The sequence below is a fragment of the Otolemur garnettii genome, unplaced genomic scaffold, assembly GCF_000181295.1.
Source record: "Otolemur garnettii isolate 467f Iridium unplaced genomic scaffold, OtoGar3 scaffold00041, whole genome shotgun sequence".
In the NCBI taxonomy this organism is placed as follows: Eukaryota; Metazoa; Chordata; class Mammalia; order Primates; family Galagidae; genus Otolemur; species Otolemur garnettii.
Window position 1 is genome coordinate 1754714 of NW_003852436.1, and position 24206 is coordinate 1778919.

The window sequence follows — 24206 nt, forward strand, 5'->3', positions numbered from 1 at the left end:
ACACATACAAAATAAAAGATACACACATACACACAAATACACACAGAAGCATAGGGTAAGGCTACTCTTTTAAAAACATAAGCCAAAATTAGCTACAGAAAAATATTCTATGTCTTTAATATGGAATTGAACATGCATCAGTCAAATCCTTTAAGTTAAAATCTTAGAATCATGGCTTGGCACCTGTAGCACAGTGGTTACGGTGCTAGCCACATACACTGAGGGTGGCAGGTTCGAACCCAGCCTGGGCCATCTAAATAACAATGACAACTGCAACAAAAAATAGCTGGGCATTGTGGCAGGCACCTGTAGTCCCACCTACTTGGAAGGCTGAGGCAAGAGAATCACTTAAGCATTAGAGTCTGAGTTTGCTGTGAGCTGTGATGCTACAGCACTCTATGAAGGTCGACATAGTGAGACTCTGTCTCAAAAAAAAAAATCTTAGAATCATAAAATTAGGGTGACCTTATATCCCAGCCCCCTCACAGTGCCACTAATGATCATAAAATTATCTTGTTCCATCAGCCATTCATCACAGGACTCTCTTTTTCCCTCCTCACTATCACTGACAACTCCCCTTGATATACACAGGAGCGGGAGCACTCTGCTTTGCAAGGCAACCCATTCTGGCCAGCATCGAACTCCTTCTTTATCAGGCAAAATCTCCACAAGTTTTACTGTTCAGTGTTAGTTCTGCTGTTTGAAACCAGACATTTATAGCTCTCCCATAAACAGCTTTAAAAATTATTTTTAGTTGTGTCTGTACACAAACTCATAAAAATTATTCTTAAAAGGTGGTGGTGAAAGGGTCTGGTCTTAAGATATATTAAGAACAGAGGTTAATTTTTTTTGCTCGGAACTTCAGTTTTGTCATGAGAGATGATAATTACATGGTTATGCAGAACCTGATGGTCAGGGCTATGTGAGGAGAATTCTCTGGGTAGACACTGATGGAATTAACATTGCAATATTGTATTTAAAGTTCATTACAAAAGAAAACCTTTAACTCACGAACTCAGGGAGCACAAAGCAAGACTTCCTAAGTGTTGGCTGCCGTTGGCTGCCCGTCCTCACTCGCTGCTATGAAGCTATCAGTCTCCTGAGCGCCATCCCCGTGTTTCCAACAACCAGCTGGAAATCTCTGTTCTCCCACAGACTCCTCAGACTCAGCTCATTCCTTTCTTTCCTGCATTCCCTCTCCTTTCTGCCTTCTTTAGCCCTATGAGAAATGAATCAATTCACCAAAACTGAATTGGACTTGTCCAGAGTCCATTCCTAGAATGACCAATTCACCAAATTCAGTAGATTCCCTGTGACACTGGACACAGGCAGCTGCATTTGTGAACATTCTCTCTCCGTTACTAGTTTCCCCATCTCCTCACAATCTCGCCTCCAGTTTATCCACTTTTACTATCTCACTAGAGCATTCTGTTTTGAAAAAGGACAGGTGTGATCCTCTCTTCTCCCAAGGAAGGAAGTGCACGCTCCTGGTTTTCCGGCCTGCCCTGGCTTACGTTTCTGGGCTCCCTTCAGCCTTTGGAAACAAAGAGCTCACCGCACACCCCCTCCTCTCAGTGCTTTAGTTCATGCTTTCTCTTTGCTCAGGATGACATTTGCCCCAATCACCTGTCCTTTCCCATAGCAAGGTCTCAAACCGACGCCTGGTAAATTCCAATCACGCTTTAATTCCCAGGCCAAATGTGCCCTTTCATGGGAGTGTTCCCTCCAGGTCAGTCCTCTCTGACTACCTTCCAGATGGCACTTTCTGTGGCACTCCTCCGGTGCTGTTATGGTCATCTGTTAATGTGTTTGCCTTACTCCGCTGGTCCACATGCAACCATACCATATTGGCCTTAGACACCAGGACCTCACAGTGCCACTAACGATTACTATGTGCTCTGTAAATGGAGATGTAGAAACTGTATCCGAGTCTCAGATTTCTGCTCTAAAACCTTGGCCATGTTAGTATCTGCCCTAGGTCAATTGAGGGAAGATTGAGAAAACACTTAAAACACTGTAAAGTTCTGTGCAAAGATAAGGTATGCTATGTACGGGTGTTTATTCAGCAAAACCAACTGGGTGTAGGGTATCAGAAAGGAAAGGATTCAACAAATCGGGGGGCACACTGCACTGGCTGTTATTTTAGCCATAAACATCTGAATACAATTACATGCAATAGCAATTGACATATTTTTCAAAATGTTCAAAATTTTTCAAATTGCTGACATCGTCCTTTCATTTTATATAATTTCTTAGTTTTGATACAGCATGTGTTTTATGCTTAGTTTGTGGGCCAAGAGGAAGACTGCTATGTCTTTCAGAGAGCAGGGAGAGGGAGAAAGAGCTAATTAGCTCCCTGAGATTGTCTATGGTCCCAGCATGAATAATTTGGCTGGGATGTACTATTTACTAGACCAACTTTTCAGAACTCAGCAGACTGTATCCATTCTACATGGCTCATAGAATAATATTTTGAATAGAAACCAAATTTATATACCCCTAAGACAAGTCATGATGATAATGTTTTTAAAAAGATGTCAAATGCTATTTATAAGTGAATCCTGCATAGGTATCAAAGTTCAGGTGAGCAGAGGGAGTCCGTCAAATAAAGCAACTGCTAAGAATTATGGACTTGTGAATATACCAGCTACACAGGACTTTTTTCAATGACTAATAATTATCATCCTATTCACATCAGCATCAGAGTGATAGGAGAAGGTGTTTGCTGGCATATCAAAGACCCAGGTTCATGGTACCTGAGAGGAGGATTCGCTGAAACTGTGTTTTGTCCTGCACAGACAGACCAGATCTGACTGGATAGAAAGGAGGGTGAAGCACGGTCATGTAGATAAATGGATAAAAACCCTTCTGATAATAAAGGACTCTCCCCTCTTTCAATTTTGGTATTATATTTCTCTTGGCAAAATATAATGGAAAAAGAAGATATCCAATGTTATGGGAATTTCATGATCCGTGAGCACTGCTCTCATTCTTCAGCTCACAGCAGAGAAATCACTTACGAAATGGAAGTGTTCTCAGCTCTTGGCTTTCAATTTAAATTTATTGGTCTTATTGCACAGACAGGCACAAAGACACTCAGTGAAAAACAACAAAAGCAAAAGCACATACAAAATAACGCAGCATCTGTATTTGAATAATCTAGTGAGGTTTATAAACAAGTTGTTTGTGAGTTGACACCATTCAAAGGAGAATCAGGGTGATATTCATAAATACAGTCCTGTGACTGGTGCCTTGAAGGCACTGAAGGGTTGTAGTTTATTGAGCATTTAATAGATATAAGGGATACAGAGACAATGTGTCAGTAGACACCAATTATCAGAGAGTGACAGGCCCCTTAAGCTTCATAAGAAGGATTTCAGTTAGATATAGGGAGTGTTTCTGGGGCTGCTAGGAGTTTGCCCAGTGAGATGGCAAGTTTTCAGTATGGAATAGAAGTCATCTCCCTGGTACAATTTAGGCACAGTGCTACCCAAAGGCAGAAGGATGGAATGGAACAACATCCTCAATTCTGCCCAGACTCTGACTCTGTCATCCTCTAGGACAAAACAGAAAAGCCTTGGGAAGCACAGAGGGTAGCCATATGCCTGGGTGCTTCTGAGACACGGCACACCACACACGCCTTATTCTTCATGGAGGATGTTCTGTTCTGTCGGGTGAGCTTGGATGCGTGTTATGTTCTTGCTTGGCTGGCCTTTAAAAATCCTTGGCAAAATTCAAAAGATGTTATTACCGATGTTTATTTTTCTGAGAGTCAAGTATGAAAAGTGAATTCCTTATCCAGACATGGGCATCAAACTAAAACCAGAATGCCCAACTGCTGAAAGTGAAAAAGTTACTTGTTTTGGAAATGAGCCAAAAGGCCACCAAAATAATTCTATTTTAAAAATAATTAATAGAAATATTTGTAAATCATTTACAAGTAGCTTCTGGAGAAGTTGCACTTCTAGGGGGAAAGTCTGGAGTCAAATGCTTGTTAGTACAAAATTTAACTACAGGGTCTGGTTTGGTGGTTTCATTGTCCTGATTACAAAGCAGGGGGATTGAGACTAGGATTTCTGAAATCAAATGATGTACTTGTCCCCTTTAACTGGGAGAACTGTGAGGATTCTAGATTGTGGTGATCACAGACATCTACACACATAGGAGAGCACACACATACTCAACTTTCCCCCACACCATGAAAGAATAAGTGAAAAGTGCAGAAACAACCAGAAACATAAAAAGTACAAAAACTGAGTTCAATTTTTTATGACTTCAGTGTCTGGTAGAGATGTTGGCTTTTGCTAATGTTTCAGGCTGACAGCAATAGATTTTAACCTTGAATGCATTATGCATTAATGACTCTGGTCTGACAATTTCATGTCTTGAAGTCTAGCTCAAAGTGATAGTCACACAAATGGACTTGTGTTTGGCATATCAGCTGTGCAAATCGGCATACAGTTGGCGTGAAGACAGTTGGCATGGGAGGAAACTTCAGGCAATGCATGTCCTCAGAATGCTTCAGTATGCCCTTGCCAACACAGCCACTCTGATATTCCTAAGGTAATTAGCCCACTGGCATTAAAGATCTTTTCTTCTTCAGTGACATCTTGGGACTATTAACATTCTCTTTATTGTCTGTCATTAGTAGTGAGGAGTGACAATAGGGAGGTTGCAGAAAAGTGGAGGGGAGAGAGGAGGCTGGCATCTGTATTCTGTTTGCCTGGCTGCTTTTAGACAGTTCCATATGCTTTTTCTCATCTCTCTGTGCAGTCCTGGGATTTGGTGGCCTGCCTTGGGTCCTGCCCTCATCCTGCCTTCTTAGAGGGGTAACCCACAGCAGCTGCTGTCTCCCACTGCCAGTTTGTGGGCTTCATTTGATACTGTCCTGGGAAAGTCTTTCCCTGGAGCATCAAGCCAGCTGGCAGGATTCTCTTTGTGCTGGGAGAGACACTAAACTTCAGAAAACACGTGAGGGAACCAGCTCGATGGCAGTGCTAGAATTCAGTGGCTCTGGTTTCCTGTGCTCTCAAGGTCTCCCCAGAGATTGAGTTAAGCAGAGGCACTGAGCCTCATTCTTAGCTTCTGCGCTCCTGTCCCATTGCCAGGAGGAGCTAATTCCTCTGAAAGCGAGGTGATCAGGTGATTGTGAGCAATACTGGAAAGTATGGCATGCAGAGTCCCTGTGGCCCAGCAGGAGTGACGATGCAAAAGGTGGGCAGTTTGCAAATGGCTCATCATGCCTCTGCTGGTGGCCCGCCTGCCCTCACACGCCACAGCCCAGAAGAGGAGCTGATGGGCTGCACTAGCTGTTCCCTGACTCACAGACAAATGCAACGGACATGGTGAAAGGGTTGTTGCGCCCTCAGATTGAGAAAAAGTGAGAGGGCAAATGTTGTCAGACATGGAAGTTTTCTTCAGGCCTCATAAGATGATGCAACTGCTATGTGACTGAGGGGACATAGAAAATCCAGGTAGAATGTTTTCTCCCTGCCTTAGAGGCAATGCAGAAAGACAGACATTACGATGGTGCAGACTGTGCTGTGCTTACCGGGATCCCTAGGGCTTTAAGAATGTTCATCTTGCACATGGGGCAGGTGCGATGATCTAGAAGCCAGGGGTCAACACAGGACTTGTGGAAAAGATGCCTGCAATGAGAACCATACATCTTAGAGTGGTGGTAACTGCAGAGACAACCTAATCCATCACAGCCCAGCAACTTGTCCAAGGTCACACAACTGCTCAGTGGTAGAGCCAAGACTCAAACCTCCAATGCCTAACTCCTGGGTCAAGTGTTTCCTGTAATATCCTGTGATGATATAGTTAAAATGTATCTGGATCCCAGGAGTTTGCTACACTAGTATAATTTTCAAACGAGTCCTCCAAGTTTTCCCAAATGCAGAGAATGCAGAAACTGAGACTTTTTTCTGTTTTTCAGTAGGAAGAATGTCAGTGGAAAGAATGCAAGTGAGGCATTGCATTGACTTTGCAGGATGACTTAATGATGCTACTTTTTAAAAATCCAGAATTTCTTTTCCTATAATCAGAAGACAAAATCTAAGTAATTTCCACTAATCTTTGAGGTCTAACACAAAAGAGATAAAGAGTTCCTGGAAGCATTTAGTAACACAAATAACATTTGAAGTTGTTACATCTGCTGGTTATCAAATCAGAAGTCAGAACGAAAATCTGGTTTGTTTCACTGTGTTTGACCATTATTGTTTTATGGGTGATGTGGACTAATTCATTGCCATTCACATGTGCTCATTGTTGGGGGTATTTGTTCTTGTGGCAAAAGGGGAGCATTTAGCAGGTGCAGGAATGCTTCCCAATGGAACTTTCTCTCAGCTGGGCTAGCGGGAGCCCACTGGACAGTGTGGGCTGCTGGAGGCAGAGCTTTTCCTTTTACCTTTGAGACTCCAGATCAAGGGCAGAAGCAGCCAGAATTTCCTCCCTGGGACAAGAGGAGAGAACTGACTGCCTTAAGTATGAGGGCCTCCTAGGGATGTTCCATCCATGCCTGACTCTCGCTTTCTCTCTTCTCAGTGGGGCACCTTTCTTGAATATTTCCACCCTGTTGTCTCATTTTCACCTTCTTGTGTCTAACAGTTCCAAAATTCTCATTTGCTTTGTGGTAGAGAGCTTTGGCTCAACTGCTTAAAAAGTACCTCAAAATTAGAGAAAATAGTTCAGTTAGTACCATTTTTAAAACTGAAATTTAGAAGAACTTAAATGCCAAAGAATGGGATTAGTTGTATGTAGAATATGATTTGATTAGGGATTAAAAAAAGAGTGCGGCTGCCAGGGAATGTTGTTATGTTTCCATCAGCGTTCAGGGTGCTCTGAAGACCTACTCCTTCAAAGGTGTGTATCTCATTCATTCCTTCCCTTATCCACGCATTCATTCAACAAACCATGTCTAGCAAGAATTGTGCTCAACACTGAGAATGCACTTGACAGTGACTTGGCTCCTTCCCTTAGGGAGCGCTGTAGGAGAGGCAGACGCTAATGAAGCCAGATATAAATAAAGTAGTGACAGCAGTGCTGAGCACCTCATGAGAAGAATGGGGATTTTTGAGAGGGAGGGGCTCTTAATGGGGAGCCTTATCCTATTTCTGGTGCTCAGGAAAGGGTTCCCTAACAAAGTAACAAAGCTGAGACCTAATGTCCACATAAGGGAAGGGAGAAGGGGGTAGAAAAAGTTTGTTCCAGGCAATAGGAATGGCTTAAAAGACCTGAGCTGGGCACTGGGCAGTGGCCAGATGTAGCCCAGTAGATTGAGGTGAGGGCGCGGCAATGAGGAGGAGGGAGTCCAGCACTAAATTTGCATAAGGCCACTCCTGCATCCCCCAGGAAAAAAAAATACTGACCTTCTATGTTCAGTGCTATATTTGGGGAACAAGCTCCTGACCTGAACTTGCTCACTAGCTGGTTTTACTCCGGGGAAAAAGTCAAACACTCTAGTCCCTTTGACCGCCCTGCAGAAGTCAGAATGATGGCACCATTAGCTGTTTTAACACTCAACTCAGCCACTCAATGTTCCCAAGTCTCATGGCCTCATCTGTAAGACTGATATGTCTACCAAAGCAGAGAAGCCTTTCCCTGAGTTCGCTGATCCACGAAAGCTGGTGGTTATTCTCAAACTCCTGCAGTTATTTCTTTCTATGCACTGGGCATTCTTGCATCTTCTCTGTATTGATGACTTTTTATGTGTCCGTGTGGCCCGGCCATAGGACTTAGTTACTCCATCAACACTAATCTAGGGCAGTGCCTGTGGCTCAGTGCATAGGGCACTGGCCCCATATACTGAGGGTGGGTTCAAACCCCACCTCAGCCGAACTGTAATCAAAAAATAGCCGGGCATTGTGACGGGCACCTATAGTCCTAGCTACTCAGGAGTCTGAGGCAAGAGAATCACTTAAGCCCAGAATTTGGAGGTCGCTGTGAGCTGTGATGCCATAGCACTCTACCAAGGGCAATAAAGTGAGACTCTGTCTTTACCAAAAACAAACAAACAAACAAAACCCAACCAAAACACTAATCTAGGTGTTGTAATGAAGGCCTTCTGTAGAAGTGGTTAACATCTACCATCATTTGACTTCAAATAAAATAAAGGAGATTATTCTTAATGACCTGGGTGGGCCTTATCTGATGATTTGGAAGGCCTTGAGAGCAAAACAGGGCTTTCCCTGAGCAGAAATTCTGCCTCAAGACTGTACTATGAGCTCCTGCCCAAGAGCTTCCAGCCTGTGGGCCCCCCCTGCAAATTCCAGACTCACCAGACCCCACAATCACATAAGCCAATTCCTTGAAAAATCTATCTGTATCTATACCTCTATTTCTGTGTCTGTATACTATGCATCTCCTGCTGGCTCTGTCTGGAGAATCCTCACCAACATATCCTCCAATTAGAATATAAGCTCTATGAGAGCAAAACCTTGCCTACAAGATTCACTGTAGTGTCCTCACTATCTAGAATAGCTCCTGGTACACAACACTGGCTCAGGAAACACGTGCAGATATTTATTTATCCAAGGACCTAGGGCTCCTCCCCCTCCACACTCGCTCTTCCTGAATTTCTGTCACATTGCCGTGTCCTCCCCGAGCTGCTCCATCCCTCACCAGCTCAACATCCTTTTTTCTGTATCACTGCAGTAGCATCTAAACCGCTCTCTGCGCACCAGTCTTTTCCTGTTCTCTTCATCCCACTCATCATTGCCAGATATATCTTCCCAAAATATAGCAGTAGTTACGTCACCCCCTGCTTCCATTCTGTTCTGTGCTGGGAGCTGGGTATAAGGATGAATAAGACACGGTCTGGCCCTCCCAGGCGGAGCATAGTCCTGCAGTGATTCCCTGCGAGCTGCTAAGGCAAGGCCACTGAAAGGTCGCACTCCCGCATCCATGGTTTTCTGGCTTCTCAATCTTAGGCAAGTTACCGCTTAGCTCTCTAAGGCTCGGATCCTCAATTAAGAAGACTTGAAATGACTTTAAATCTTAATTAATTTGCCACAATGAGCTATGCTTTCCAAGTTGGATAGCTTTGTGGATGTGTCTCCAAGGTTTAACACTCCTAAAGAACAACTTCAAAGCAGAACTATAAATGTTTATTTGACATATGACAATAAAATTACATAACCACCAAAGTGTAAAGCCTGGATGAAGAGAAATGAGTACAGGAATTACGACTTGATTGTGACTTTTTACATCTTTTACTTGGGGCTGAAGTGACAGCTTCAGTAGGAAGGTAAAGAATAGCATCATTGATTCTTTTTCTTTTTCTTTCTTTCTTCTTTTTTTGCAGTTTTTGGCTGGGGCTGGGTTTGAACCTGCCACCTCTGGCAAATGGGGCTGGTGCCCTGCTCCTTTGAGCCACAGGTGCCACCCGATTATTTTTCTTTATTGAAAAAACATTTTGGAGGGAAGCAGGGAAGGAGGTGGGGGTCTCAGTGTGTTAAAAAAATTATGTTGGTATGGGCACATGGAAAAAAAAATCATTCTGGCTATCATATGAATACCAGATCAGAGAGGGGGAGAGAGAGACCAGCTTGGAGGAGGGTGTGAGAGGAGAAGGTGGAGAGAGACAGGTGGATTTAGAATATATTTTGGAGGCAGAATTGACAGGATTGTAATGGAAAGAAAAATAAAAAAGGCAAAACATTTTGGAGGTGGTGCTCGTAGGGTGCTGGCTACATATTCCGAGGCTGGTGGGTTCAAACCCAGCCTGGGCCAACTAAAAGCAGTGGCAATAAATAAATAAATCAATGACTGAATAAATAAATACAAATGTTGAAAAATGTTTAAAAAAAAAAGGAAAAAACATTTTGGTGATAATTGCCTAGAAGCACTCAAGAAGACTGATCCCTGCATCAAAGACCTTCTCAACCCACTGTATTGCAAACAACTTTGCTTTCACCCTTGCCTCCCCACTGTCCTAAAATAAAATTTCCAGTTGTGAACAAAAACTGGCTCAGCTCCTCATTGGGGAAATTTTATCTTATAGGAGTGGACTTCATAAGTGAATGAGTCTGTGTGTTTATATGTTTGAGAGACAGAGAGAGAGAGAGACAGAGAGAGGAGAAAGAGAGAGGGAGATTGAGAAATAACACAAAGCTTAAAACTAAATCCTGGTACTACCATCAGTCTTCTTAATACTGCTGTATTGCATCTAATTTTTATTATGTGATCACTATGATTTCCACTCTTTAGTGTCACCTTTCTAATATGGAAAACAAGTCACTGCCAATTAAAAAAAATCAAAGGGCTAACTACGGGCATAAATGAAAAAGTGCTGAAATGACACATAGGGAAGTCAGGCCATTATCAACTAACATGCATTTATTGTGCAAACCATCAAATATGGAAATTCTATGCCCATAATGAGGATCGCAAACAATTTAATTTTCCTCCTGAATGGAAAGAAAAATCAAAGTCACTAGGCTAAATAAATCAGCGAAAGAATAGGGAAAGCATCTGGATAAGGTGAAATGCATCACAGTTTAGTACGTATCCCAAGGCAAAGTCCATCTCAACTCATCTTATTTGTACCCTTTGCACAGAGCACCGTCCCTTCCCGGGCTGTAACGAGCACTGGATGAGAAAGCCCCCGGGGGAGGAATGGGGCAGGGTGTTCCACCTCTTAACAGCTCTGACAGTTAGGAAATACAAGGGGCTCACCAAAAGTGTTCTCTTTGCTCATTCACCAAAGGGAGGCAAACATTTTAAAGACGGTTCTTTGAACACCAGAAACAAGAGGATGCAGAACTGCATAATGCTGCTGAGGTGATGATGAAGAGTAAGTTCTCACAAGCTAACCAGTTTCCACATCTATTGATTCTTATTTTCTGTTCTTCTACCCACATGTGTGATCCTCTCCCCAATTAAATGACACATCCCCCCCTGCTGGAGGAGGATGGGGGCTGCTCTGCCCTTCACATCTTGTTCACTTTCGTGGGCTTTATCAGAGCCTACCACCCTGCAACTGAGACTAGCACCCCGTGGCTTTCCTTTAGGCCCCAAGTCAGGCTGTCTCACTCTCTTTAGCCACGTGGTTATTAAATAATGTGAATGACTCAGATACCGAAGAATCTCACACTCCCAGGCAACATTAACTTTTTAAAAAAGGTACCCAGTGTTTCTACGGGTACATGAAACATTGCTTTGCAGCCTTTGAATATTATATGCAAAGTTGTCAATGAAGTGAAGAGTGACTTTTAATTCATCAAGAGCCCTGACAATATCTACCGGTTTTCGTGTCCCTGCAATGTACTGGACATGTTACAGACGTAGTTAATTCACAATAGCCCCTATGAGGTAGAAATTATAATTCCCATTTTATGGAGAAGAAAGCTGAAGGTCATTAATTATTTACCCAATGAGCTAATAAGCTGCAGAGCTAGCATTCAAACTCCACGCTCCTGTCAGTCTTCTCCCCCACTAGACACTCTCCCCTCCCTCCTGTCATTGGTGGAGGATGGTTGGAGGTATTCAAACTTATTATTGTTTCCTAATGTGTTTTTTTTTGTGCTCCAACATTAAGCTTTTAACCTCTCTGAGTCTTAGTTTCCTCATCTACAAAGGAAGGTAATACTGAGGCACTCACTAATGCTGTTGATCCAATATGCCAGCTCCCCATCTTCCAGCAGGTGGGGCGATTACAGCCTCTCCTGGGGGTAGCTACAGCCTTGTGAACTAATTCTGGCCAGTAAGTTACGAAGAGAAATAACAGGTATCACTCTGGGCCGTGGCATTTCATTATCCACTTGGACCTGCCCATGAACAATGTTTGAGATGGTAACTGCTTTGTTAGCCGAACTGTCAAGAGCAGATGCACCCCACTAATACACTAGGGACACAAAGTGTGAGGAGGAAGCCTGTTGTTTGTGTTAGGCTGGGGGGGGGGGTTGTTTTTGTTGTTGTTACTGTATCAAAGCTTAGTCTATCCTGACTGGTAAAATACTAGGGCTTGGGTAAGGATTGTTTGTTTATTAAGTGCTTATTTAGTAAGTGTTCAGAGGATAATAGTGATATTAACTATTTTAAGTGACATGCACAGTTACAGGCCACACATAGGTACCAGTAAAACTGATAGAGTGCAGCAAAGGAACCCGTTACCTTGGGAGGAACTCAGGAAGCTACAGCTTCTAGTAAGCCTTTTGCACAGCTTACAGGATGAGTGTGACGACGGGAGGAAAGGACTCCAAAAGAAGGAATTTACATAAGTCAAGATGTAGAACAAGGACAGGCTGAGTCTCCCTAATTTGAAAATCCAAAATCAGAAATCTTTTGAGTGCAAAAATGGTGCTCAAAGGAGTATTTCGGATTTTGGATTTTTGAATCAGGTATGTTAACTAGCAAGTACAATGCAAATATTCCAGAACCTGAGATCTGAAACGCTTGTGGTCCCAAACGTTTTAGATGTGGGACACTCAACTTACACCATGATAAGCATGGGAAATTCAATTGGGTTGAGATGTAGGCTATTTTAAGTATAAAAACAAAAAATAAGTTGGAGGAGATGGTCCAAATCAGGATTCTGAAATAATTTAGGAGGACGGAGGAGGAAAGAATTATGAATGGTGAGGAAAGTCATCCTCCCTGAGCCTACTTCCCCTCACACCTCCCGCCGTGGAACTTCTCATTGGGTTATTTTCCTTCTGTACCATTTCACCTTTCCATGTCTCACGGGCAGAAAGTCCTTGCAGTGGTGCCGTCCAGTCACTGCTTTGGCGCTTGGTGTTGATCAAGCCAGGTAAGCCGATGTTTGTCCCCTGGTACCTCATATGTCATCCCACTGGCCTGATGCAAGTGGTCAGTTATAAAGAACTCCATTTCCCTGATTCCCCTATCTAGGTTATATACACATTATTTAAGAAATAGAAACAGCAGAAAAGGGACCATACCCTGGCCATTGGTATAAACATAATTATTTTGTTTTGTCACACACAGACCAGTAGTAATCATGCCCTGGCCATTGTTATAAACATAATTACTTGGTTTTGGCAAGCATTAATGACAGCACCTGATAGAGAGAAAACATAAAAAAAGAGAGAGAGAGAGAGAGAAAATATGCAGAAAAGTAAGTAAATTACTGCTCACCTTACAACCTCACAAGCACTGCCCTTTAGTCTAATAGGAGGGACGTGCAGGACCCTCCTCCTTCTATGGTGTGACTCACTTGGGGTTCTGGTGGAGGGAGGCTCTGTGCTTAGAACTTGACTCTGGTTTAATCATTTCCGTTCCCAAACAACAAGCTTGGAAAGTAAAATCCAGAGAAAGGTAGGGAGAAAATAAACTTTTAAAAACTCATCTAGATTTGATTTAGTTTCCTTGGGGTTAGACATTTGGCTTTGAGTGAGGTGGGGTTACGAGGCAGAATTTTAGCCAAGCCCACATCCTCAGAGAGCTGAGGACACACATATCCTCAGGGAGCAGGGATGAGGGTGGCCAGGGTGTCAACCCTGCAGCCAGTGAGGCCGTGGAAACAGCACTGGATCAAAAGTCAGAACCCTTGGCTTTGCTTTGGGCCCTGTGACCAACTTCTCTGAATTAAGGTTTTCTTTTAGTAAGATAGGGGCAATCCTGGCACTTGCCCTATCTATATTATAGGATGTTAGGGAATGTAAATTAGGCATTATATGTAAAAGTGCTTTGAAAAAAGGATGCTATTCAAAGTTAAAGTTTATAATAAATACCCCTTTATTTCACCCTGTTCTCCATTGCACTGGATTTAAAGAGTACCGAAATATCACCAACAAAACTTTGAAAACTCCCATAAACCAACCCCCCTCAAACCCAAAAAACACCCCCAAACAACTAAAACTATCTTTTTAGGCTACTGTGGAAGAAATGACAGGTTTGGGAATGTATGTTTGGAGGGAAGTGCAGGACCCGCCTCCTTTCACCGTATGACTCACTCCTCGGGGTTCTGATGGAGGGAGGCTCTGTGCTCAGAACTTGACTCTGGTCTAATTATATAATTTGGCTGGGGCAGGAGAGCTGGTTGGCATTCATCCCGTGTGTCTCCTTGATTAATATAACTGGGGATCAGGACATTTGAAGCCAGAGTGCCATATTTAACAAGGTTATTAAAGTGCAAGCCTTTTTCCCTACGGCAGTATTTGTTCTGCTGAAAAGACAACAGAAAGAAACACATCAGATGGCATCTCCCAGCCTTGCCGTCTTCCTTCATGTTTCCTTCCTTTAATCCCTTAATTAAGTGGTACCTAATTGTTGGCAGTTTGCACATGCTGGGTTGTCTACGTACAGAACGGAAGCAATCAAAGAAAAATGATTAGAAAACACCGTTAGCAAGCTTTGAAATTATTATGTAATTTTAATCAACGTATAAAGTAAACTCTTGTTTTTCTAAATTTTATGGCCTAGCGTCTCTGATTCTTAAAGTTTTTTTCTCATTATTTTAAATGAAGATATAACACACAACATGTAAGTGGAAAGCAAGCCTGATGATTTTTTAAGTGTGTGTATGTTTATATATACAATACCCAGATAAAGATGTACATCATTCCATCAGCCCAGAAAGTGTTCCCATGCTCCTTCCCAGTTGTGCCCCACCCCTTGCCCTACAACCTCTATTCTGACCTCTGTCACAGCAGATTTGTTTTGTCCATTATTGGATTTCATATAAATGGAACCATGAAGTACATATTTTTTCCCGCTGGCTTCTTTTATGCAAAACAACATGTTTCAGATCCTTCTGTGCCTTGGTATACATCAAAATTTTCTTTTTTAAAAGATCAAATTCCTATTTAAAAATTTATTTATTTACTCAAATAGATTTAGGGGGTATTAGCGTTTTTTTGGTTATATAGATGAACGGTACAATGCTGAGTCAGAGCTTTTAGTGTACCCATCACATGAACAGTGTGCCATCGTATTCAATATGTGATTTTTGATCCCTCATCTCCATCTAACTCTGCCCCCTTCTGAGTCTCCAAGGTCCCTTCTACCACTCTGTACGACCATGTCAGTCCCAGCTTAGCTCTCAATTATGAGCATATGGACTATTCATTCTTCTGGTCCTGAGATACTTCACTTAGGATTATGGTTTCCAGTCGCACCCAAGTTGCTGCAGAAGACGTTATTTCATTCTTTTTAATGGCTGACTAGTATTCCATGGTGTGCGTATGTGTGCATGCATATACATAAATACACACACGTATATGTATGTATAGATACACACCAAATTGTCTTTATCCATTTATGGATTGATGGGCACTTATGTTGATTCTGTATCTTTGCAATTTGTGAATTGTGGTGCAATAAACACATAAGTGTGCACATTTCTTTTGACATAATGACTTCTTTTCCTTTGGGTAGATACCCAGTAGAAGGATGGCTGGATTACTGTTAGGTCTACTTTTTCTTGTTTGAGGAGTCTCCATCGTGTCTTCTATAGGGGCTGTACTGATTTACATTCACACCAATTGTGTATAAGTGTTCCCTTTTTACTGTATCTGCACCAACATTCTTTTTTTTTTTTCTATAGTAGCCTTTTATTTTTAATACCTATTATGCCATGAATTCATAGGGAAAAGGTTCTAGCAGCTCAGGGAGGCACCTTTCCATTGAATGTGACAAAGCTTGCTATGCCTGTTCTGCCATGAATTCATGGGAAATGGGTTCCAGCACCTTATGCTCCTGTTCTACTGGTTCTCTTAGTTCTCCTGGGCTACTGTGCTGTACGTTTATTATGCCATGAATCCACGGGGAATAGGTTCCCACACTTTATGCTTCTGCTCAACTGGTTCTCTTGGTCCTGTGTGCTGTGCTGTCCACCTGTTATGCCATGAATTCATAGGGAATGGATTCCAGGACCTCGGGCTCCTTTCTGTTGGTTCTCACAAAGTGAGCTTCTCTGGGTGGAGCAGGCTGGCGCTTCAGTTGAACCCAGGCACCTTTCTCTTTGGCTTCCTTGTTTTTCTGATCATTTACCTTCACACGCTTTAGAAAACTATTTCAGCTCTTAGAGTGCTTAATATGCTCAGTATAAATATTAATTCTCTTTGCAAGAAGCTTGCCCTTCCTTAACTTGTTTGTTTACAACAATGCCAACAGCATGCTGGGTGATACTGTAGACTCTTCCAGCTTTGCTATGGTAACATTTGTGTGGCATGCCTTTTCGAATACTACCTATTCCCTTGATGTCCCCAATATCACTTTATTGTAGATTCACATGCATGTGGCCAAAGGAACAACTCTATATTTTCTAAAAGGCCTAGAGAACATGTATAGGGTGCTTCTCCTCTTTCCCTTTGTGTTCATAATTTTGGTGAATTACTGGAAGATTGTGTCCCCAGGAATTCTTATGGGTAAGTGATATCTCATTGTGGTTTTAATTTTCATTTCTCTGTTAAGTAGTAATGTTAAGCATTTTTCCATGTTTGTTGTCCATTTTCTATCTTTTGAAAAATATATGTTCATGTCTTTTGTCTACTTTATTTTTTAGAGACAGAGTCTCACTCTGCCACCCTTGGTAGAGTACCATGGCCTCATAGCTCACAGCAACCTCCAGCTCTTGGGCTTAGGCGATTCTCTAGCCTCAGCCTCCCAAGTGGCTGGGACTACAGGCACCCACCACAATGCCTGGCTATTTTTTTGTTGCAGTTTTGTCTGGGGCTGGGTTCAAACCTGCCTCCCTTGGTATATGGGGCTGGCGCCCTACTCACTGAGCCACATGCACTGCCCAGTCTACTTTTTAATAGAGTTATTTGTTTTTATTTCTTGCTGATTTATTTCTTATAGATCCTGGATATTCTCCCATTCTACAGATTGTCTCCTTATTCTGTTGATTGTTCCTTTTGCAGTGCAGAAACTTTTAAATTTAATTCTCTTTATAAAATTTTTCTTCTTTTTGTATTTGTTTTTGGGGGGTTAGTCATAAATTCTTTGTCAAGGCCAATGTCCAAAGATGTTTTTCCTAAGTTTTTCTTCTAGAATTTTTGTGCTATCAGGTCTTACATTGAAGTCTTTAATCCATCTTGAGGTAATTTAGGGGTATGATGAGACAGAGATCCAGTTTCATTTTTCTTCTTCACGTGGCTCTCCAGTTTTCCCAGCACCGTTTGTTGAATAGGCCATTCTTTCCCCAGTGTATTTGTTGTCTGCTTTGTGGAAGGTCAGTTGGTTGTAGGTGTATGGTTTAATTTCTGGGTTTTATGTATGTTCTGTTTCATTGCTCTGTGTGTCTACTTTTATACCAGCACCATGCTGCTTTGATTACTACAACCTTGTGGTGTAATTTGAAGTTGGGTAATGTGACACTGCCAGGTTATTGTTTTGCTTAGGATTGCTTTGGCTGTTTGGGCTCTTTTTAGATTCTATATAAAATCTAGGATTTTTTTTTCTAATTCAGTCTAAATGCCCCTACTTAATTGATGAAATGGATAAAAAACACAGTCCAAATATCTGCTGCCTATAAAAACCCCATTTAACTCATAAAGAGTCTCACAAACTCAAAGTAAAGGGGCAGAAAAATAGTCTATGCAAATATCAGAAATAAATATTCCTTTATATCAGAAACAACAGACCGTAAATCTATAACAGTTAAAAAAAAAAAGAAAAGATGATCATTATATAATGTTAAAAGGATCAATCCAGTAAGAAGATATAGCAATCCCAAATATATATGCACCTAACTCCAGAGGTCCCAGATTCATAAAACTAATACAACTGGACTTAAGAAATCTAATAAATAGTGACATAACAATGGGGACTGGCAGATCATTGACACAGAAAAATTAGCAAAGAAACATTGAACTTAAGGGAGACTCTAGAACAAATAGACCTAACAGACATTTACAAAACATTACCCCCAAGCTGCAGAATTTACATTCTTCTCTTAAGCATATGAGACATGTTCTGAGACGGACCATTTGTGAGGCCACAAAACAAGTCTCAGAAGATTTTAAAAAATCAAAATCATGTCATGTATCTCTTTAGACCATAGTGGAATAAAACTAGAAATCAATTTTAAGAGGAACCCTCAAAACTATAAAAATACATGGATATATATTTTTATATCTGCTGCTGAATAGCTTATTTCTTATTGCTGAGTAGTATACCATTTTATGGGTGCGCCCCAATTTGTTTATAGATTTTCTGTTGTTAGACATTTTTCATTTGGGGGCTATCATGAATAACTGTGCCATGGCCATCCTTGTGCATATCTTTCTGTGAACACATGCATTCATTTCTCTTTGTTACACATCCAACTTCTAGGTCATAGGTAGTATGTATTTAACTTTAGTAGAAGTGTCACATTTCCAAAATGGTTGTGCTACTTTAAATCCCAACCACCACACTGCATAACTTTTAACTTGGTTGAGTATGTCATATTATGTTCACTTTTAAAGAAGTGTTGTTTTTTTTTTTTTTTTTTTTTTTTTTTGCAGTTTTTTTGGCTGGGGCTGGGTTTGAACCTGCCACCTCCAGCATATGGGACCGGCACCCTACCCTTTTGAGCCACAGGTGCCACCCCCCCCAATTTTTTTTTAATTGTTTTCATTAACATTGATTATTGAGTAGGATGTTATACACCAAAATAAATATTCAGATAAATTTGAAAAGTGTGGTTAATTAATCATTTGTCTTATTTCTTTATAGGAAAGGATAAAAACAGAAAGATAAAAATTCATAAATTTTATAATATAATTTTTAAATTATGTTAATCAAAAAGCATTATAAAAACAAAATAAAAAATTTCAGGGACAAAAAATTATTTATATGAAGTATAAAAACAAAATGTTAAGGATATTTAATCTCCCATTTTATCTCTAGGACATACCATCCCTTTTCCAGTTTTGATATATATAAAATTAGAAAACATCTAACAATCGATGACAATTGAAATTAGATATAATATGATATCTGAAGGGCCTGGGCCTAGCACCAGTAATCTCTCAGAGACATAAAAGCTATGGAAATTAAAACTATCTTTATATTTGGCTGTCAGATGAGAGTTCTAAAGGAGGGCTACTCTGCACCCTCTCACATGCTGGTAATGAGGTGTACATCATTCCACATTCAGGAAAGCAATTGGATACAACTTTTCAAGATCCATTAAAATCATTTTTTGACCCAGGGAGTTTACTTTTTAGAAATGTATCCTAAGGGATCAATACAGGAAAAAATATATAAACAATTAAGGCCATGATTTTATAATGATGAAAAACTGGATGCAATTTAAATACCGAACAATGGGGTGGTTAATCAAATAAACTCCAATAATGGTCTATCATGCAGCCACTAAACTATTTTGAAATAATTTCTAAAGTTATAGGAAAATGCTTACTTTTTAATGTTAAATGAGAAAGTACAGTAAAAACTGTATTACTTACTGGACTCTACAATCTTTATAATTATACATATGTAATGCTAATATATGTGCATTATAAAAGAAAATATCCCAATTTAAAATGATTATTTCTGGGTAGTAAGAGTATTTTTGTTTACTTCTTAATAATTTTCTCTACATTCAAGATTTTCTACAACTAGTAATAAAATCTTGAAAGTTATTTATTAAAAGCACATCTATAAACAATTATAAATAATGTCCAATAATTCAATTTGTGTATCATGGGCATAAAAGAATAAGTCAAATTTTATGAAAACAAGCCAATATTCATCACTCTTTTCAAAGAAAAAGACTTGGAATAAAAATCTGTTCCTAATCAAGCATATGTAACAGGAACCGCAGGGTAAAATCAGGACAGGGCATTTCTGCCTGGCTAGAAAAGTGCCCCTTTGTTTTCTATTTCATAAGTTATAGGACTCACAATCTGAATCCTGATCACATTACAGCATTTCGTAAAATTTTTTTACTTATAAAGAGTTTGGAACTCAGACATTCATTTCATTTGCCTCATCTTAAAATCAGACCAGTGCCTGGGTTTAAAAATCTTAAGGAGCTAGTATCTAATTTTAGCAATTATCAGTACAACTTGATTGCCATTCTTTGAATTTTAAAGTATTAAAATGATATTCATCTCTACTTCAGCTTAAAATTTTTCTGTATGTTGTTTATTATTATCATGTTGTGCTTTTCAGGGAGAGTGAATGAGAGCCCACTCATCTCCCCTAAAAGGGAAGTTCACAGATGACTATCAGAGTCTGACTTGGATTTTGTGTAAGTTGTCATTAAGGATCAAAGACATGAATTTTACATCAGAACTTTGGGAGAAGTAGGGAGGCCATGAACTTCTCGAGTTAGTTTGGTGGGAAACATCCAGAGGACAAAGAAGCCCTGTGGGACATAGTGAACCAACAGCCTTCCATGGAGGAGGCCCGTCCAGCTCAAGTCACTGCTGCTAAGACATTCTGGGTGCAGGCACTGTGCTCTCATCTACATTAGCTCAGTAAATCTTACTATTTGATTGAAGGAGGCTGAGCTTTGGGAGGCAAGTCATTCTTTGAGCCTTAGGATATACATGCTTGTTCAGAAAGTTTTACAAATGAAATCTCTCTACTGTTTCCCAGGTACTTTCTCTGGTGGGAAAATGTTACCTGTTCTTGGGGTTAGGCATTAAGGGAATATAGTATTTAAGGAGTCGATTAATAGGTCCATGTTAAAAATGTATATCAGTTACATCAACAGAGACAGAAAAGCAGCTGGCTGTCTGACTGGTCAGACGGACAGGCATGATTTATGAGCATCTTGTCAATTGTGGACACCTGGTGCATACATAAGAGACCTTCAAAGAATTTATTGAAACTAGTAGACCAAATTTAGGCTTTGACTTTTCAATAGCTCTCAAAAAATTAAATTCTTTTCCAAAGCTCCCGGTCTATCCCTTTTAGGTTCTGACTCCGAAATTAAAATGCTATCAGAAACTCCTTTGGAAGTTAGGGTATCTATTGCCCCAGTTTATACACATACCATCATTTGTCCCTTCACTTTTACTTAGTACTGTACTTTTTATGGGAGCCATTTATTCTGTTCTTGAATTTTAGTCTGATATATAATTGGGTTTAAGCTCTTTCAAATAGTAAAGTCATCAGTCATGTTCTGATCTTTGTAAAAGTATAGTCTTATGATGCAAATTGTTATAAAAAAGGAGATTACATGGTTATATTCCATGTCCAAAATTACAAAAGGGAGCTCTTGAATTAGTACAGAAATTTAGCTTCTTACTTAAGAAGGAAGGAGAAGAGGAAAGGCAACATATTGTATACACCCCAAATCACAGAGTTACCTATCCAAAATGGAGCCTTGCCCACATGACTCAATTGGACGAGTGTTCTGGGGCTGGATAATCTCTGAAGAAAGCCTTAAAAAGATACATCAAAGCTGGTCTTCAACTATGTTGTTTTAGTGATAAAATTCCTTTCAGTACATGAAGTCTGTTCCTTGTGTTGTAGTTTTTGAGTGAGAATGTGCGAGCTACTGGGTTTTTCTACTTAGGACCTGGAACATGAGCATGCATTAAATGGGAACAAATATAGACGTATCTATCAGCCACCAACCGGAGAAATGGGCAGCCACTTTCAACTCTTTCCAATGTTGAGTCATGCTGGCTCGCCCCTGGATCTCTCTGGAATATGTCCGTCTCTCTGCATCCCCGTGCCAGCACTCCAATTTGGGCAGCTGGTATTTCTTACCTGGACTTTGCCAATAGTCTACAGTCAATTCTCTTTGAGCCACACTCCATACTACCACCAGCGTGCTGCGTTTGAAGCGTAAACTGAACATCAGAGCGGGTCCCCCAGCATCTACCTCTACTGGCCCCTCAGCTGGGCATTTGCGTCCTACACGGTCTGGGAGGCCTCTTCTCTAGCCCCACCCAACACACGTATATTGCACTCCAACAATCCCAGGCTGCCACAGTTAGCTTGGTATGTTCGTACCTCTGACTGTCTGGAAAACTCCTTAAGTACAACTTTATACAATATGATTAGATAAATTTAAATGTATAACCTTAGAAACAAGGAAATAATCCAAATGTGAACTAAAATCTATACACAGAATTATTTATCACAGGCTTATTTATAATAGCAGAAAAAAATGTATGTGGGGAGCAATGTCAACATCCAGAAAGAGTAAGGTAAATCCACTCTGGCATGTGGGATATTACATGAGACTTAGAACTGATATTGACAGACTTTCAAAAGGCGTGGAAAAGACATGGTTAAGCTAGACAGGGCTTAAAGTGACTTAGAAGACGCAAATACCTAAAGAGATACTTCAAAAGCGAAGAAAAGAAAGAAAACTAAGAATGGAGACATAAAACAGAGTCAGAGAGGAGGCTAAAAAACACCTTTTCACTATGGGTAGGCTGCAAGTTCAGCGTTTAGCTTTCCATCAGCAGACAGAAAAACCCTGGAGAATATTATTACAATTCAGTATATACAGTGTAGAAACATTCCTTTTGCTTGGGAGAAATAACAGCTATTCCATATAGGAGCTACTCTGAGGAGTCTTCATGAAGAAATCAGACTTCAAAATCCTAACAAGACACACCACAGCGAGTAAGTGTTTTAAGATTCTTACAATGATTACTGATAAAAGTCAACTCAGTTTTCCTATAGGGAGTTAATATGAAATAACACACAATTTTTTTAAGGTTTTTTTTTTTTTTGTTATAGATTTACCTTGTTACAGAAATACACTTTTAAAGACTAGAAGGACAAAAGTACATTTCAATGAATCTTCCTAATGAATAAGTCTTTTTAGTCACACTTCTGGTATATTTAATAAGTTTGAAGTTATATTTGCTGAGAAAGTACCTGGAGTCCTGCTCACCTAGCTTGACAATTAAAAATAGACTTATCAGAATGAATAATTGAGGGCCCGGAGAAGAAGCAGGGAGATGAGTGAGAAGCCTACTGACCGGGCCAGGAAGGAAGCAATGGGGGGGATGACGGAAGCAATGGTTGCAGGACCCGTCATGTTACAGCACAGAGCCTTAGTACTGTAATGACAGCACTATTAATAATAATATAAACATCTAGAGTTGTCATTCTTTGTGCTTTGAGTATGTAAAAACCAACTTGTAGATAGCTAACTTTAACTGGGTTCTTGAGTCAAAATCTAAGTTCCTTCATTCACATTTTCTTCTGTTAATGAAAGTCAAGTCTAAACTAAAAATAAAACATACCAACAGGGAGTTACTGTTAATGGATTTAGAGCTTAAAGTTGGGAGGATGAAGACATTCTAGCATGGATGGGGGCAATGGTGTCGTGGCAATGGTGTCACAGCAACATAAATGTGCTTTACGCCGCTGAACTGTACATTTAAAATGGTTAGAAAGGTACATTTTATGTATACAGTCCCCCTCCCCCCACCAAAAAGTAACTCCAGGATTATCTGATCTAACATATCATCTTGCTCAGGCAAAACTGACATCCTATTGTAATGAGGAAGCCCAACAAGCCCTGGGCCGACTCAGAGGCTTCTCAGAGCAGGTGCAGAGAGGCGTTATAGCTCTATTTGGAACTGGCCTCCAAGAGCGGACGTTAAGCACCAGGCGTGCAATACCTTCTGACAAGCACTATTTCAGAATAGGTGTTATTAGTTATTTACTTTATTCGACCACCTCCTTCTCCTCCAAAATAAGATCTCATTTCAGTCCAGGCAGCACAGACAACACTGCTCCCTGGAGTCATTCCAGGAAACACTATTTACAAAAAGTCCAGGTTGGGTATCCCTTATCTGAAATGCTTAGGACCAGAAATGTTTTGGACTTTTTCCATACATTGGAATATCTGCATTATCCCTAATCTAACAATCTGAAATCCAAGATGCTCACTGGCACATTTCAAGCATCATGTTGGTGCTCAAAAAGTTTTGAATTTTGGAGCATCTTGGATTTGAGATTCTTGGATCAGGGAAACTCAATTTGTAATTTGTTTCTGAACAAGTTAAAAGTTGGGGGAGCATTAACCAAAGATGATAACTTGAGTTTTAGAGGATTTTATCTGTAATCCAACTCTAATGTTAAGAAGTCAGCAAGACACGTTGCCTGGTGAGGTTGGGAGTGGGAGCTGCATAACCAATGGAAGCATTTGCATCTGAGAAACTGCTTTCTATAGTGGGATAGGAGGGTGTAATGTGAACAGTTCACCAATGAATCATTAGGAAATGAACGGAAGGGGACAGGGCACAGTTCTGTTCTAGCTCAGTGGTGAATTCATACTGGGCCATGAGAAGACCCTGCTCCTTGAAGAGTAGGCTGTACAGAAGCAGCCA

General features: G+C 40.6%; 1 protein-coding gene across 1 annotated transcript in view; it reads right to left on the reverse strand.

Moving 5' to 3' along the window:
• RNF150 (ring finger protein 150) overlaps nucleotides 1-24206 on the reverse strand; it is a 263220-nt gene that overhangs the window by 49177 nt on the left and 189837 nt on the right. Inside the window, exon 5 of the mRNA XM_003790183.3 lies at nucleotides 5552-5648. Within this exon, the coding sequence (XP_003790231.1) occupies nucleotides 5552-5648 (97 nt within the window). The remainder of the gene's footprint in view (nucleotides 1-5551; nucleotides 5649-24206) is intronic.